This window comes from Puma concolor, chromosome B1 (genome assembly GCF_028749965.1).
Source record: "Puma concolor isolate L17-30 chromosome B1, mPumCon1.1.hap2, whole genome shotgun sequence".
NCBI classification, from domain to species: Eukaryota; Metazoa; Chordata; class Mammalia; order Carnivora; family Felidae; genus Puma; species Puma concolor.
Window position 1 is genome coordinate 166,798,609 of NC_141670.1, and position 16,274 is coordinate 166,814,882.

Sequence of the window (16,274 nt, forward strand, 5' to 3'; positions counted from 1 at the left end):
ACAAGAGTCTAGTCATCTATCAGATGGGAGCTGGTGGTCTGGGACAGTGGGTAGGTCTTAAAAGTCTTATGGTGACGGTAAAAATGCAGAGCAGATTCCTTGGAGGAGGATAGAGGGCCCAAAGGTTGTGACCAGAGGGCAATTCCAGAATATTTAATGAAGCAGTTTAGAATGACCAGTGCCAGGGAGTGGTGAGGTCACCCCAAATATTACAGTGTTCTTCATTTCTCTACTTTTTCTTCTATTCCTCATCATACAAATATCTACCCTCCTCTTCCCAAAGGTAACTTTTAGTCTTTATACAGCTTTTTCTATGGAGTATATCACTTATTAATATCATTCAGGAAGCATTTTTTTATTTCTACATTGAGTTTGTAGTGGTTTTTAATGGGTGTATTATATCAACTTATGTTCGCATACACTACTTTGTACTCTTTTTTTTCCCCCTTTGACAAATTCTCAGGTGTGAGGTTACTAAACATAAGGGTGGAGGGAGGTCTTGAAATGTCCTTACTTGATTGCTGCAGCCAGAATTGCAGTGAGCAGAGAGAGGGCAGTAGAGAAGCTAAATAGCCCATCCAACAATAGAATGAGAATGGAAGCTTTTGTGAATACCTTAAATCCACCTCCCACCCTCCTGGTTCTGTGTGCTGCAGGGGAAAATGGAACTGGCTTTTAGGATAACAGAGTTTTGCATCTGTGATCAGCTCCCTGGAGTTTTGCTTGATTTGGTCTTTGATGCTATTCTGGCAGGGTGAGGGTGTGGGGGTGGAGTGCTGACCTCAAGATGCTGAAGAAATTGAAAAGATCTAAGTCTGAGAGGGGAGGGTGACAAAAAAAAAAAAAAAAGGCGGGGGGAGTCCATTTATGTGTTCTAGAGTGTTGGGGGCAAGGATAAGAAAACTTCATCTTTAGAAATAAATGGAAATAATTACTTTTATTACAATTCTCACAGTGTTAGTAGTTTGAAATGTTTTGACAATAAATGGAAACCTGATTTAGGTAATTATTAAGGAAGTAGTAATATTTTGAATCAGTGATTTCATTAACAGATATTACTATTAACCTCTTGTCTTGTGTCTTATAATTGTAATGGTTCTCCCTCCCCACCCTCCTTTTTATCTTTCAACAGAAAAAATACAGAAAGGGATTTATTGATGTTTCAAAAATCAAGTGTGTGGAAATAGTGAAGAATGATGATGATGTTGTTCCCTGCCAAAACAAATATCCATTCCAGGTGAGTTGCCATGTGTTTGCCAAAGTGTAATTCTGGGTTTTTAGTCATGCTTACTACTACAGTTTCCTGGCATTGCTGTGGTCGTTGATTAAAAAAATTTTTTTCAGCTTTTTTAAGGGACAATTGACACATAGGAGTTGTGTATATTTAAGGGGTACAACTTGATGTTTTGGTGTCTGTGTACATTGTGAAATGATCACAAACTAATTAACATCCATCATTTGACATAGTTAGCATTTTCTTCCTTTCCTTTCCTTTCCTTTCCTTTCCTTTCCTTTCCTTTCCTTTCCTTTCCTTTCCTTTCCTTTCCTTTCCTTTCCTTTCCTTTCACTTCCCTCCCCCCCTCCCCTCCACTCCACTTCCCTTCTCTCCCCTTTGTTTCCCTCCATTTCCCTTCCTTTCTTTACCTTCCCTTCTCTTCCCTTCCCTCTCTTTTCTCTTTTCTTTTCTTTTTTCTTTTCTTTTGTATGTGAGCACTTAAGACCTGCCCTCTTAGCAAACTTCAGGTAAACCATCCAGTAGTATTAACTGTAATTACCATGCTGTATGTTAGATTTCCAGAACATTCATCTTGCTTAACTGAAACTTTGTACCCTTTGACCAACATCTCCCCATGTCCCCCTCCTCCCTGTCCCTGGCAACTACTCCTCTACTCTCTGCTTCTATGAATTTTACTGTTTTAGATTTTGCATAGAGTGAGATCATGTGGCATATGTCTTTGTGTGTCGGAAGGGAGATTTCTAGCCTTGTATTTATTTGTAGCCCATCAAGATGTTTTTGCCTTGTGACTGTGATCAAGGGTAAAGTGACAACAGATCAAAGACAACATTCTTGGGTTAGTTTCCCAGGCTGAGTTTTATTACTATATTAAAAATATTAAGAATAAGACTTTTAATTGCTCACCAGGAGTTACCTGTAAAAGAGGCACTGTGGTTCAAGGTTTGGACTCTGAGGTCAGATCCTGATTTTCTGGATGATTAGCCAAATGGCAATGGGTAGGTTAAGGAGCACAACACTGGGGGGGACACCATGTGCAGCATGTTCTATATGAATGGTGCTTCCTGGAGTTACATAGGAGTGGAGGGTCTGGAGATCAGCCCTTTAGTCTCCTCCTCTATAAAATGTAAATACTGATGCCTTGATGGTCGGATTAATTGAGTTAATGTCTGCAAAGCACATAGCATAGAGTTGGGGTAGTATTTAATAAAGTTAGCTACTGCTGTTATTCATAGTGGCAAAAGGAAGGTATAGGAGTGAAACTGAGAGAGTAGTCCATTCATGTAAAATATTATTCAGAAAAATACTAGATTAGAATAATCCCCGAGACACCAAATTTACTTCAGGATCTTCAGCTAATTAGATTGTGAGAAATAAGATTAGTGAAGCATCTTGGCCTCCGTATATTTTTTCTTCTATGAAAACACAGTCCTTTGCAAAATATGTGTCCCACTTGATGTCGACATGAAGAAATAGATATGCTTTTGTAAGAAAGGAATGCGGGTTCTTTGGATCCGAAGTGATTGACTTTTATTTGATCATTTCAGAATCATTCATTGGCGCCTGTGGTACCAAAGGCTCTGTGCTAGGCAGAAGTGCTGTGCCTAAGTATTTCTCACCTCATCCACATTTTGTTTTATTTTAGGTTGTTCATGATGCTAACACACTTTACGTTTTTGCACCTAGTGCACAAAGCAGGGACCGGTGGGTGAAGAAGTTAAAAGAAGGTAAAACTCATGTCATATTAGCTCTAAATAATTTTAGGATGTTATCACTAAAAAAGAAATACAGCTAATGTATCTTGCATTTATAATCTTTTAAGCTACAGTAAGTGTTTCTCCAAGGACATTCTGTTACTGTGATTCATGCTGAAGAGAGCTTCCTTTTTTATAATCTGATTCCTTCTAGTGGTATATACATAGTGTATGTATGTATATATACACACACTTTCATTTAATGCCTAATGCATTTAAAGATGATAAAGCATCTGGGCTTTTAGGATAACAGGATTTGATTTGCTAAGAAATTGCCTATTTAGTCAACATTTGGTATGGATGAATTGACTTGTGAATAAGTATTTAAATGGGTGATTTACACTGGACAGTCCTCATCCCTTCTTTTGGTTGTGGGCTGACTTTTGTGTTTATCCATCATGGTATAGCAGAGGTCACTTCTGCTAACAAGGGTGCTTCACCAAAAAAAAGGTGAAAGAGAACCATATGGATTTTCTGAATGCTGGGTTGTATGATGCTGTGAAGGTGTTTTTATAGTAAACATAGTATCTGAGAAATAAAGAATGATCAACAGTGTTATTTACAAAACATTCTATCATCTCTGCTTTATTTCACTGATCATTTAATGTGTCTATGAATTACAGAAATAAAGAACAACAATAATATTATGATTAAATATCATCCTAAATTTTGGGCAGATGGAAGTTACCAGTGTTGTAGACAAACTGAAAAACTAGCACCCGGATGTGAAAAATACAATCTTTTTGAGAGTAGTAAGTATTTATTTTATTTTATAATTACGTTGTATGTAGGATGTACATGCTATTGGGATAGTGAAACAGTGACTTGATTTTGATTTTTGATTTTGATTTTGGAAAGGCCATCTTGAATGGCCTTTACATTTTCTAGCACAGTGTATTTTGTAAGAATAATTATATTTAGTTAGCAGGGAGGCCATATCATGGAATCAAAAGGTCTATTTTTGAGAACTTTTATCATAATAAGGAAGCCTACTTAAAATGACTCTATTAAAAGCATAAGCCTAATGTGGCACCATCAGCAGCTTTTCTTTCTTTTTTTTTTTTTTTTAATGTTTATTTATTTTTGAGAGAGGGACAGAATGCGAGTGGGTTAGGGGCAGAGAGAGAGGGAGACACAGAATCCGAAGCAGGCTCCAGGCTTCGAGCTGTCAGCACAGAGCCCGATGTGGGGCTCAAACTCATGAGCTATGAGATCATGACTTGAGCCAAAGTTGGTTGCTCAACTGACTGAGCCACCCAGGCGCCCCTCTTGTTTCTTTTTTCTTTTCTTTTCTTTTCTTTTCTTTTCTTTTCTTTTCTTTTCTTTTGAGAGAGAAAGAGAACATGATCAGGGGAGGGGCAGAGGGAGAAGGAGAGAGAGAATCTTAAGCAGGCTCCACACCCAGCATGGAATTTGTCCAGGGGCTATGGTCTGAGCTGAAATCAAGGGTCAGAAGCTTAACTGACTGAACCACCCAGGTGCTCCAGGTTTTTTTCCTTCAACTTTATTGAGGTATAATTGGCAAATAAAATTGTAAGATATTTAAAGCGTACAGTGTGATGATTTGATGTACTTCTGCATTATGAATAGATCCTTCCCATCGAGTTAATTAAGACATTTATTACCTTACATGTATACCTTTTTATGTGTATGTGTGAGAGTATGTAAGTTGCACATACTCTCTTAGTACATTTCAGTTCTACATTATGGTGTTATCAAGTGTAGTCCCTATGTTATATATTAGACACTCAGACCTTATTTATCTTCTAAGTGAAAATATGTGCCCTCTACCAATATCTCTGTCTCCTTCCCCCCAACCCTCATCCCCTGGCAACCACTTTTTCTACTCTGTTACCATGAGTTTGACTTTTTTTAAAAAAATTCTGCATATAAGTGATACCACATGATATTTGTCTTTTTTTCCTGTCTGGACTTACTTCACTTAGTATAACGCCCTCCAGGTTCATCTATGTTGTCGCAAAAGACAAGATTCCCTTCTTTGTAAAAGCTGAATAAGGTTCCATTGTGTACGTACATACATACACAGCACATTTTTTTTTTTAATCCATTCATCTGTTGCTGGACATTTAGGTTGTTTTCATACCTTGGCTACTGTGAATAACACTGCTATGAATATGGGAATGCAGCTATCTCTTCAAGGTACTGATTTCCTTCCCTTTGTGTATGTACCCAGAAGTGGGATTGCTGGGTCATATGCTAGTTCTGTTTTTAATTTCTTGAGGAACCTCCATGCTGTTTTCCAGAGTGGCTGTTCCAGTTTGCGTTCCCACCGACAGTGCACGAGGGTTTCCTTTTCTCTACACCCTCACCAGCATTTGTTCTGTCTTGTGTTTTTGATAATAGTCGTTCTAACAGATGTGAGATGTACCTGTTGGCCTGTATGTCTTCTGTATGTCTTCTTTAGACAAATGTTTATTCAGGTCCTTTGTAGCGTCTTTAATTGAATTTTTTCGCTATGGAGTTCTAGGAGCTCCTTGTATATTTTAGATATTAACCCTTTATCTGATATGTGGTTTGCAAACATTGTCTCCCCTTGTGTAGGCTGCCTTTCATTCTGTTGATGGTCTCTCTTGCTGAGCAGAAGCTTCTTAACTTGTCATATTCCTACTTGTTTACAAAGAATAAGTCATGGCCCCGATCCCTACGGCATGTCTGTAGTTTGTTCGGGAAGGCAAAAAAACAAACCAGCTTTGATAGCATTTTAAGGTCTTTTCGGAAATAGTGATACAAGCCGCATGCACCAGAGTGAGAGAGTCCAGGTAGATTTCTGGTCTCTGTTCATCTTCACTTTTTGTTAAAACTATCAATCATTGGTAAATGGCATTTGGACCTATTTTTGTTGTTGTCATTTGCAGGTATAAAAAAAGCACTACCTCCAGCACCAGAAACAAAGAAGGTAGGTAGGTGGACTTTGCCTTTTGGAAGCATTTGCAGTTTGTTAAGTAAGTGTATATTCATTCACGTGATTCTGCCCCTTTGCCCCCCCTCCCCCGCCACCCAGTATCATATCACAAACAGATATACTATGGATTTTTGAATTTTTTTGGTGTCAAATAACATTAATTTAATTATATCAGATATTATCATTAATTTAATTATATCAGATATTATCACCGGGGACCCTTCCTCATGTGGCATTTTGCTTTTATTTTGGCCTGAAGATTTGTATAAGGGCTGTGGGACGTTAAAGGACTATTTCAGTCTTAAGACCACAGTACTATGCCGAGGAAGTGACTTCAGTGATTTAATGATATGCTTTTGAAGAGTGGGTGAGGTGATTTAATGATATGCTTTTGAAGAGTGGGTGAGGTGATTTAATGATATGCTTTTGAAGAGTGGGTGAGGTGGAAAACACCATACGGGATACTTTGGACCCAGACGGTACCTGATCCAATGTGAATCTGGTACGAGTGACTTTGGGTGGATTCCTTAAACCATGTTTCCTCAGTTGTAAAATGGGAGTTTTATACTCTTATTTCATGGGATCAGTATTAAGAATAAAGGAGAAAAAGTGTGTTAGGTACTAAGTGCGTGCCTTGCACATAGTAGGGACGAAGAAGTGCAAATTCCTCTGACTGAGAGGATACCTGGTAAAGGACTCGTTCCCTAGTGTGCCTTTTCCCCATTGCAGGCCATTTGAATGGTGGGTCCACCGTTAGTCCTTTGGTTTCTACTCCCATATTATCCTTAGCTCTCCCTGGAAGGCCAGCCTTGACACCGAGCAGAGGCTGTTTGATGTTTAAAGAGGGGTTTTGCTCGTGTCCTATATTCTGAAACTCATGAGAGGTCCAGTAGCATCAATATCATTAAACTCACGGGAAGGTTCCCCGGGTTGTATTATGTAGACTTGAGGTTTCTGCTTTATCCTCTGGTGCTGTGTGGATCACTTAGTGTTTGATTTCATACCCAGTTTCAAGCAGAATGACTAAATTTTCAGATGTTGTCTCCTCTTCTTAGCGAAGGCCTCCCCCACCAATTCCACCTGAGGAAGAAGATAATAGTGAAGAAATCGTTGTAGCCATGTATGATTTCCAAGCGACAGAAGCACATGATCTCAGATTAGAGAGAGGCCAAGAGTATATTATATTAGAAAAGAATGATGTTCATTGGTGGAGAGCAAGAGATAAATACGGGTAAGTGCTTCCTCTCTGTGCATGACACACAGAGCGGGGGGTCGGGGTGGGGGTGAAGTGCTGAGCAAGAAGAGAATCGTCTGTAACAATCATGTAATGAGACTGGTTCAGCCAGCAAGTAATGGAAGTACACATCGTTACTTTGCAGTAACAAAATGTAGTCTCAGTAATGACTCAATAAATGTAAATGGATCAACCACTTCTTTCCAGAAATTAGAATGCATCACATTGGTCTCTTTCTCATTCATTAGATGTTTAATTAGATAACTTTTATCTTGGGGGAATGATATTTTAGGCTTTTCTCCCCTGAGGTAAGTAATCTTACATTTTTCTAAGAGGGAGAATGTGTGTGTGTGCTTGTGCGTGCGTGCATGTGTGTATGTATAAAATACATGTATACACATATATGCAAGAAATTTAAAAACAAGCATTATTTATACAAGATAATTTTGGATTTAAAGGAACCGTCCTTTCAACTTTATTATTGGTAAGTAATGAATAGATCTGGATAAATGTAGAGGATGAGCATCCTTTAGGCTTCATTAAGGAAACTCTATCCTTTGCTTGCCTCTGAAATATAATCCTGTTTATATTCTGAGTTCTTGTGGATAAAAAGAGGAGGACTTTTTGCCCTGGACAGAGCATACCCTCCCTCCAAATCTACTTTCTCACCTCCTTGCCCCATTCTCAATTCCAGTTTTCTATTCCTCGCTTCACTTGTGGACTGATTTACCAATCTTCCCAGTTGTTTTTTTCTAGAGTATTTAAAAGTAAATTCAAGGGGTGCTTGGGTGGCGCAGTCGGTTAAGCGTCTGACTTCAGCCAGGTCACGATCTCGCGGTCCAGGAGTTCGAGCCCCGCGTCAGGCTCTGGGCTGATGGCTCAGAGCCTGGAGCCTGTTTCCGATTCTGTGTCTCCCTCTCTCTCTGCCCCTCCCCCGTTCATGCTCTGTCTCTCTCTGTCCCCAAAATAAATAAACGTTGAAAAAAAAAAATTAAAAAAAAAAAAAGTAAATTCAAATCATTTTGTCAATTTCATCCCTAAGTCTAACTGCTAAAGATGTTTTTGAACAACTACCATGTCGTTATCATACTTCATGATAATTTAAAAAAAATACCATCTGTAGACTTTCCCCTAGCATTTTCAGGACTGAAAGAAGAGTACAAATGAAAGCCCATATATCATGTATCTAAGTATTTTGAAGTTATAAGTTAAGCCGACAAACTGGTCAATAAAATATCATTTATCCTGTAACCTGACAAACGTACCTTCAAAATGACAAGGAGGCAAGGTTTGAATTAAGAGTCCCATGCCAGAAGGTGACAGTGCATGGAGGGCTGACTCCCTGGGGTACCTTCCTTTCCTCTTCCCTTCTACCTCAGTTCTGTCTCACGTGTACCATATGGATCTCCCAGCCATACGTCTAAGCTCTGTCCACATAGTTTACAAGAGCCACTCCCCAACTTGGCCACCCTTGGACCTGGGCTGAAGGAGTTGCACATAACTAGCATAATTTACTTTTCAGAGTCTGCAGGGTGAAAGGTCTGTGTTGGCCTTAGCAATGGACAGAGAGTTTGGGGGTCCTAGTTACCCAGATGATGGTCTAGAGGAGGACTGAGGGAACATGGACTTTAGCATGCTCTTAGAAGTGTGAGACCACGACAGGGACCTCTCTGATCAAGGTCTAAGGATAGTACCCATTATGTAATTCCATTTTTCCCTGAGTAGCTCTAATATGTATTTATACAGTTTAAGTAAGACTAAAACAAGCTCCACATACTGCATTTGGGCTGATAGGTCTCTCTTTTGTTCTACAACAGCCCCCATCCTTTTTTTTTTTTTTTTTGATTTATTGATGAAACCAGGTCATTTACCCTATGAAATGAGCCACAATCTAGATTAAACTAAATGCTTTCACATGGCATCATCTAATATGTCTCTGTGTCCTGTATTTCCTGCAAATTGTAATCTAGAGGCTTGATCACATTAGAAGTTGATATCTGGTTGTCCCACTTCTAATGATGTGAAGATTACTCAGTGGTTCAGGTGATGAAAAAACTCATCACGATTGCACCGAATGATTTTGGCATTCATTAGTGATTACTGCTTAGATCCATTATTTCATTAGGGATTGTAAAATGATAATTTTCTGACTCTTCATTCCGTCTACATTTATTAATTCTCTAAAGAAGAACTGCCTCATCAGCCAGTTCATTTAGTTTGTGCAGCAAAGGCAAGAGAAATGTTTGATTCTTTCCTTTTACCAATTTTAGTGCGTTGATAACTGAGCTTCCTCTAGTGATAACAATGGTACCCAATTATTTTTTTTAAGTATTATTATGGATGCATATTGCAACCATTGCAGTCATTATTCTTTTTGCTTGAATTGTCCCATCATAGGTGAGTGGTAGCTGTTTTTGGTTGGGATCACTTAAAAAATTTTTTTTTATGTTTTTTTTTATATTTGAGAGAGAGAGAGAGAGAGAGCGGGGGAGGGGCAGAGAGAGAGGGAGACACAGAATCCTAAGCAGGCTCCAGGCTCTGAGCTGTCAGCACAGAGCCCGACATGGGGCTCAAACTACTGAACTGTGAGATCATGACCTGAGCCGAAGTCGGATTCTCAACCGACTGAGCCACCCAGGTGCTCCTGGTTGGGATCACTTTAATCTTTCTTAGATTCCTTGCTTTCTGGGTAAAATAAAACAGCTCAAGTTCATCTTGTATTTTTCCTGGCCAAACCTGCAATTTGTCATTTTCCCGAGGAATGCTGCCTCTTAGGAAGTTAATCTTTGGACAATAATCAGAATGCTAGGATTCTAATTACTACTTGATTGTCATTGTTTCTAGGCCTTTTCAGTGCAACAGAGCTACGTGTGTGTGTGTGTGTGTGTGTGTGTGTGTGTGTGTGTGTGTATTATGAGTTCTTACTAATAGTTCAAATTCAAAAAAAAAAATTTTTTTTTTAACGTTTATTTATTTTGAGACAGAGAGAACAGAGCATGAACAGGGGAGGGGCATAGAGAGAGGGAGACATAGAATCTGAAACAGGCTCCGGGCTCTGAGCTGGCAGCACAGAGTCCGACTCAGGGCTCGAACTCATGGACCGTGAGATCATGACCTGAGCCGAAGTCGGACGCTTAACCGACCGAGCCACCCAGGTGCCCCCAAATTCAAATTTAAGATTACTAGGGTTTTACTCAATTTTTAAAATTGTATACATGTATGCCTTTTATCTTACACTGATAATCTGGGCTCCTACCAAGAGTGTACCTATTATGAGTGGGGTTTTTTGGCTAAAAATTTTTTTAATTAAATTTTTTAAATTAAAAAAAATTTTCCCAGTTTTATTGAAGTATGATTGATAAGTGAAAATTACATATATTTAAGGTGTACAACACAATGTTGTAATATATGTATGCATTGTGAAGTGATTTCCACAATCAAATTAGAAGACCCATCATCTCACCTAGTTACCTCTTCGTGAGCATTTGAGATTTTCTCTAACAGATTTCAGGTGTGAGGTCTTCTTCAGCTGTAATGTGTAAGAGTTATGAGGGGTAAAACTGAAATTTCCTTGGCCTCACATACGCCTTCTCATTCAGTTCCCTTGGGGTATGACCCAAGAATTTGCCTTTGTAACAAGTGGCCCAGGTGATGTTGATATAGAGGTCAGGGACTACTGTGAAACAATGCTCTCCACAGATGTTTGGGACTATTGACAAGATGGGTGTTTTTATCCAACATTTTCACTTTTCTCAAATAGAGATTTCTTTAAAACATCCCAAGAATTCAAGGGAAGTATCGTGAAATGTTAGGAAGGGCTCTGAACCTAGTCACAAGTTCAGATTTTAAGTTCTTACCCTGTTACTGACTAGGTTTGGGACCTGAAGAAAATCCCTTAATCTTTCTAAGCTTCATTTTCCCCACCAGGAAGTGGGTATAGTAGTGCCTGCCTACCTCACAATTTTAGGGAAGGCCAAACGAGGAAGTACTTTGTAAAGCATCAAATGCTATAGGTATATTGAATTATTGGGGGTTAGCTAGTTTTTCTTGAAGCTTTAGGCAATATAATGCTTTAATGATTTCATAAACGCAATAATCTTTCTTTTAATAACTTCTCAGTAAAATAATTTCAGTTTACTTAAAAGTATTTTCCTTCCTTCCAGGAGTGAAGGATACATCCCAAGTAATTATGTAACGGGAAAGAAATCGAACAACTTAGACCAATATGAGTAAGTAAATGGTTTTTTTGTGAATGTGGAGAACCAGAAAATGTTTTCATTTTCCTAGTTATGTAAGGCATTTTGGAGATGAATAGATATCTTTCCTGAAGTCAGTTGTACAGAGTGGATGTTGTGAGAATTAGTTTCTCTAAATAGGCTTTACCTGAAGGAACTATGTATGAATGCAGTTACACGGGCAAATATAATTGAATTTATTTTAAACAAATCACAGCTTAGCTGACTTTGAAGTACAGATCATTGTTCATTCATTCAGGAAATCAGAATACAGTTTCCAAGAGTGGCCTTAAAAAAAAAAAAAAAGTTTGTTTCTTTTCTCTTGCTATGATAGCAATATGATCATAGCAATATGATAGCAATATGTTTAAAATACGAAAAATGTTAATAAAAATTACTCATAAATCAACTAGAGTTGGCCCGTGTTAACATTAGCATATTTCCGTTCAGTTTTTTTTTTTTTAACTGTTATTTAAGGAGCAGAATCATGCTGTGTATGTTTTGTATCCTTTTTGTTCTACTTCACAGTATATTATGAATTGAATTTTCCTCATGCCATTGGGTATTCTTCAAAAACATTTTCATAACTGCATTATGTTTCATTCAGTCACAAATTCATCAGATATTTACTGAGATCCTAGCATGTATGAGGCACTGTGGTAGGCCTTAGCGCATACAACGAGGCACATGCCACATAGATGTGTGATATTTTATATAACCATTGCCTTATTTGTAAGGCACTGTGCTGTGTAGCATCTTTGCTCCGTAACGTTAACTGGGATAACCTCTTTTTGCTTATTGTTTTCAACGAGGTCTCTAAAAATTTACATACTGGTCTAAAGGGTAGTGATGAACTTGTTTAGGACTCCTAATACATGCTGTCAAACTGCTTTCCAGAGAAGGCAACGGGCATACTATTTATAAGCCCACTAGCAGTGCGTGGCCAGGTTTTAATGAGAAGCTCATATATACCAGATACTCTTCTGTGGTCATTCTGAGGGGGTCATTCTGATGCTTCATTCACTTATTTAAAAACACCACCATCACCACCACCAACAAAAAGCTGTCTTCTCTGTCCGTATCAGTGCCCATAAGGTGGATGTACCTTAAAATCTAGAAAAGGATTAATAGCCCTCGGTGGTGTGATCCCCCAAAGTTGTTTTAGAAGTAGATAAGGTATAAAAAATATGTAAAATAAATAGTGTTTCTGTTCTTAAATAAATTCTAGGAAAAAATACCAAAATCTTTAGAATTAGGGAAGGTACTAAACAGTGAAAACTTGGACCTTATTTTCTTTTTCTTTTTTTTTAAATTTATTTATTTATTTTGATAGAGCATGCGCACAAGTGGGGGAGGGGCAGAGAGAGAGGGAGAACGAGAATCCCAAGCAGGCTCTGCGCTAACAATGCAGAGCCCAATGCAGGACCTCATCCCACCAATTGTGAGATCATGACTTGAGCCGAAATCAATAGTTGGCTGCTTAACCGACTGAGCCACCCAGGCGCCCTTGGACCCTACTGTAAAGTGATCTGACTGACAGTCAGCGAAAGACAGATATCGTATGTTTTCCCTCATATGTGGAACTCGAGAAACTTAACAGAAGACCATGGGGGAAGGGAAAGGGAAAAAATAGTTACAAGCAGAGAGGGAGGGAGGCAAACCAAAAGAGACTCTTAAATACAGAGAACAAACTGAGGGTTGATAGAGGGTGGGGGAGAGGGGAAAGTGGGTGATGGGCATTGAGGAGGGCACTGGGTGTGATTTGTAAGCGATGCACCACAGGAATCTACCCCCGAAACCAAGAGCACACTGTATATAGTTGGCAATAAATTATATTTAGAAAAACGAATAAACAAAGTGATCTGACTGAGACATAACTGATGATTTGAAGAGGGTTATGCTTGGAAGCCAGATAGTCCTTGTCTAATTGTGAGAACTCCCCTGATTCTTGGGATTACAAATAAGGATTTTATGAAGGTTGTGATTCATTGCCATGAATTTTTTGGATTTATCTTAGTTTGGAAATGCCCTCTCTTCTAAGGGACTCTCCTCCTACTCTGTGTGACTAAATGAATTTGCCATGTACGGTCTCTGGTGTGGGAATCCCCTCAGCCCTCTGCCCAGGGTCAAGGATTCCACATGGCATGTGCCATGCCTCGCTCAACAAGAACAAAACCTGTTTTCAGTGTAGACAATCAGAGATCCCCCCTCTTCTCCCTGTTTTCCCATGCCAAGATTTGTGTTGTTCTCTGCTACAGCCCATGCTGTAACACATCTCAAATGTTCCCAGGGTTTAAAAAAGCCTTTTGCCAGCTATTGAATCAAGAGTTCTCCTGCTGTTTTTGGGGGCCCAGGAGTCCCAGGCAACAGACAGCCCATGGGGCTGGACTCAGGATTGCCAGGCCCGAGGCTCCCAGGGCCAGCAGAACCTAGTTCTGACCTCCACATCCAGGTAACAGTTTGAAGAGGAGAGAGTCAAAGGAGCTGCTGCAGGAAAGAAAGTGGGTTCATGGTGATGGTCATGACAAGTTCTTGGTGGAAGGATGTTAAAGGAAGAAGGTGATAGAAATGAAAGGGCCCTTCGAATAGGGCAAAGTCTAAGATAAAAGGCTTTGAGTGGGTGGCTCAGGGGAAAGGGGTCAAATTACAGAACCAGCAAAGAATCATAGCTGGTTGTTTGGTTTGTTTCTGGTTTTCCATCATTTACACTGGTTGTCTTTTTTCTTTTTGTTAAGTTTGTTTATTTACTTTTTGAGAGAGAGAGAGGGAGAGAGAGAAACCACAAGTGGGAGAGCAGCAGAGAGAGACGGAGAGAGAAGCCCGAGCAGGCTCCATGCTGACACGGGGCTCCATCTCACAAACCGTGAGATCTTGACCTGAGCTGAAATCGAGAGTTGGATGCTTAACCAGCTGAGCCAACCAGGCGCCTCCCTTTCACAGAGACATTTGTGTGACCGGCTAGGACAGATGTACGTGGGCCAGCATCTGCCCCAGCACTTTTGCTCACCATGTGGGCTCCTTCACGTTTACCTGTGTGCAGAGTTCCTCTTGCCAGGATGAGTTCAGCAGAGCCATCAGTGGCCTTCCTGTCTCGCCTGGTGATAAGCATCATAGAAGAGAGAGAGAAGCTACAATGGGCCATTGGGAAATACCACTAATTGATTCATCAGTTTGTTCCTCACTCCTTCCTCCTTTCCTTCCTTCAACATATTCTTAAAGGTCTGAGTTTACATCCGAGGGAGGAGAAATGTCCTTTCTGGGGAATCCGCAAATGCCAGAAAAAGCACTGCTTAGGGCAGGCTTCCAAAAAGGCTGCCTGCCCTTTGTACCATGGATTCCTTTTCTTTCTTATTTCCTTTTTCCCTTCCCAGGAGTTGAATGTGCTAGATGAAGAAAGGACTCTTTCTTTCTCTGTTTCCTCCTGAGAGCCACAAGTTAGCCTTAACTGTTTTCTTGCATCTGAACGTGAGACTAACTCTCCGTTGCTTACTCTTGCTGTGAAGATGTGGGTTTGAATCTTTGTTATTTACAAAGAAATTTTTTTTTCCAATCTTTCAGGTTCTGCTCGTTTATAATATATGCCATGAGAACTCCAGTTGCCTTTCCTTAATTAATTTTTGACTTTTTTGGCATTCTGATGAATGTTTCTTGTATCAGTGGAAAAGCTCAGGGACAGAATCCATTATGTTCTCCTCATTTATTGTATCTCTCTATTGCTTTATGGAAGTTGATTGATTACAACTGCAATTTCGTTAAACTTGGTCTCAGTTCATAAAATGGGGTCCACGGCAATGAGATCTTAATGCCCATAATTCTGGTTAATCACCCCAGGCTCCAAATAAAATAAGAGCCATCAGCTTGTACTGAGATTGTAGTTAGGCTGCTACGAGTGCATAAAAGCATCCAGACCAAAAAAAGGATCTTGTATTATATTTTGGTCTCTGTATTTTTCCCTTTATGTTCACTTGTCTCAGGGTACTTCCTGTGTCAAAAGCAGGTGCTGGTTCTTTTATAATCAAGCTGAACCAGCGGTAGAAAATCCAGATGTCCAGAGGGGCCTGTCTGGTTTCATAACATTAGAAGCCTCAGGAAATAAGACTGTGGTGGAGGGTTCTCTGCTCACTGAAGGGCATCTAAAACAAACAGATCAAAACAAACAACAGAAGTTTAAAAACGAACGCCAAAGGAAATGGTCTGAGTTCATGTTCTTTGGCCTCTCTCATGGAGAGATTGGGCTGGGGGAAGCAGGGAGAGGAGAGAGTATCTCAGAGGATGAGATGGGAGATGGCAGTTTCCATCTTTCCTTGGGAAAGATTCCCCAGGGGTTAAGAAGGGGCACTGATCTGCAGGGGTTTGGGATCATTGCCCAGAGTGGTGACAGAACCTGGTGGGAGGGCTGGCATCGCTGCTTGGCAATAGCAGTATTCCTACGGCAGAGACTTAGGTGACCGCCAGGGTGTGGGGCTGTGCTACAACTAGTAAGTCTAGAAAACTCAGGAGGCCTGTTCTTCTGTTTTGCTGTCTTTCTTTTGACACTTGGGGCCTTTGTGAAATTCAGTGGGAGAGCCTCCATTATGACTTGCAATGAAATCTACTACCTATTGGTGGGATAGGGGCTTGGGGTAACTTTTAATTTGAATTAAATACAGTAGTGAAAGTAGGATGATGTTCCCTGCATGTTTGAATCTGTGGAGTAAAATTCATTCTTGTAATTATTACAGAAAAATTGGAAATGATTTTTATGTTAAATAATGAAGAATAGTTTAAATAAATTACGGCATAGCCATACCACGGTGCCTAGAACTATATTGCTTTGCAAAGATGTCTGTCCATACACTATTATATAAAAAGTTCTGGTTATGATATAGCAAGTATAGCTTGATCCCACTTTAAT

General features: G+C 39.7%; 1 protein-coding gene across 3 annotated transcripts in view; it reads left to right on the forward strand.

The window, feature by feature from the left end:
* The window catches only part of TEC (tec protein tyrosine kinase), a 128,961-nt gene that overhangs the window by 91,804 nt on the left and 20,883 nt on the right, over positions 1-16,274 (forward strand). For 2 of the 3 annotated variants that reach the window (XM_086705116.1, XM_086705114.1), the window contains exons 3-8: positions 1,133-1,237; positions 2,880-2,961; positions 3,612-3,740; positions 5,865-5,905; positions 6,967-7,142; positions 11,309-11,374. In XM_086705116.1, coding sequence (XP_086561242.1) covers positions 1,133-1,237; positions 2,880-2,961; positions 3,612-3,740; positions 5,865-5,905; positions 6,967-7,142; positions 11,309-11,374 — 599 coding nt within the window. The remainder of the gene's footprint in view (positions 1-1,132; positions 1,238-2,879; positions 2,962-3,611; positions 3,741-5,864; positions 5,906-6,966; positions 7,143-11,308; positions 11,375-16,274) is intronic. The other variant, XM_086705115.1, reaches the window with a different exon arrangement.